This window comes from Trichinella spiralis (assembly GCF_000181795.1).
Source record: "Trichinella spiralis strain ISS 195 chromosome Unknown Scfld3712, whole genome shotgun sequence".
NCBI lineage: Eukaryota > Metazoa > Nematoda > Enoplea > Trichinellida > Trichinellidae > Trichinella > Trichinella spiralis.
The window spans coordinates 1-929 of record NW_003530651.1 but is presented as its reverse complement, the minus strand read 5'-3'; the positions used below and the strand labels follow the sequence as shown (position 1 = coordinate 929).

The 929-nt window shown below is 35.4% G+C and overlaps 1 protein-coding gene across 1 annotated transcript; it reads right to left on the bottom strand.

Annotated features, from left to right (window-relative positions):
- Positions 1-360: 360 nt before the first annotated feature.
- Tsp_15680 (hypothetical protein) lies at positions 361-796 on the bottom strand (the record flags this gene model as incomplete). Its single annotated transcript, XM_003367769.1, has 1 exon — positions 361-796. A coding segment is annotated over one exon (436 nt), but the record flags the coding sequence as incomplete, so codon positions are not given.
- Positions 797-929: the final 133 nt, after the last annotated feature.

Sequence of the window (929 nt, the reverse complement as noted above, 5' to 3'; positions counted from 1 at the left end):
AGAATAATCTCTGTTTGGTGTCAGTTTACATTGTGTACTTTGCAAATTTTTTTATGTTAAAATTAATTTTTGTGAATAATGAAATCATGAATATATTCATCTGCAATTTATTATGCAAAAATATTATTATTTTGAATTATACGTGTCAATTTATTAATGATGTGATTTATTGATTTGAATTTTACAAAGCATTGTTTTTTGCATATTTGCGATGCAAAAATTTACAATAAATTCACATGTGAAATAGTATGTGAAAGATTGATTGCATGGTGTTTCTTTCCTGTTTGATCAGCAGGTAAAATTTATTGCATATTTTTGGGATGTTGTAATTGTAATAACGAATGTCCACAAGAGTGCGTTTCAGTGGTCAATCTGTTGGATGTGTTTAAAAATCAACTGTTGCCTAATGAGAGCGTGTTTTTGATGAAATTGGCCACCAGGCGGTGGTCCACAGTTGTCCGAAGTGGTCAGAAGTCGTTGGGTAATCGGCGATCTTTCAAAACTGCCCAATGGATGTGGTAGAATGCCGACCCATAGAAGCCCGTCTTGTGGATTCAAGATTCCGAAGCAGTTTTGTAGTGGACGGTCGCTTCCCCGATGCCGTCGAAAGCGAACGAAACGAAACTGATCGCTCAACTTTCCCAACAGACCCAAAATACCCGGACGGAAAAGATGCAATTTCTGTTGCCGGATTTTAACAAAAAAATCACCATCAAAGGCTTGCTGCTGGTCAAGTGGGAAATTTTGAATTTGAGAACCAAACGCCAATTTGACGACGATTATTTTCGTTATTTGGCTTCACGTTTTGGTCACGCACGTTTCATTATTGAACTTTATCCACAAATACAACGGTAAGTCTGTTTTTCTCTTTTGTTTTTACTTTTATTTGCTTTATCCTTAAACGAGCATTTTCTCAATAATTATAATAA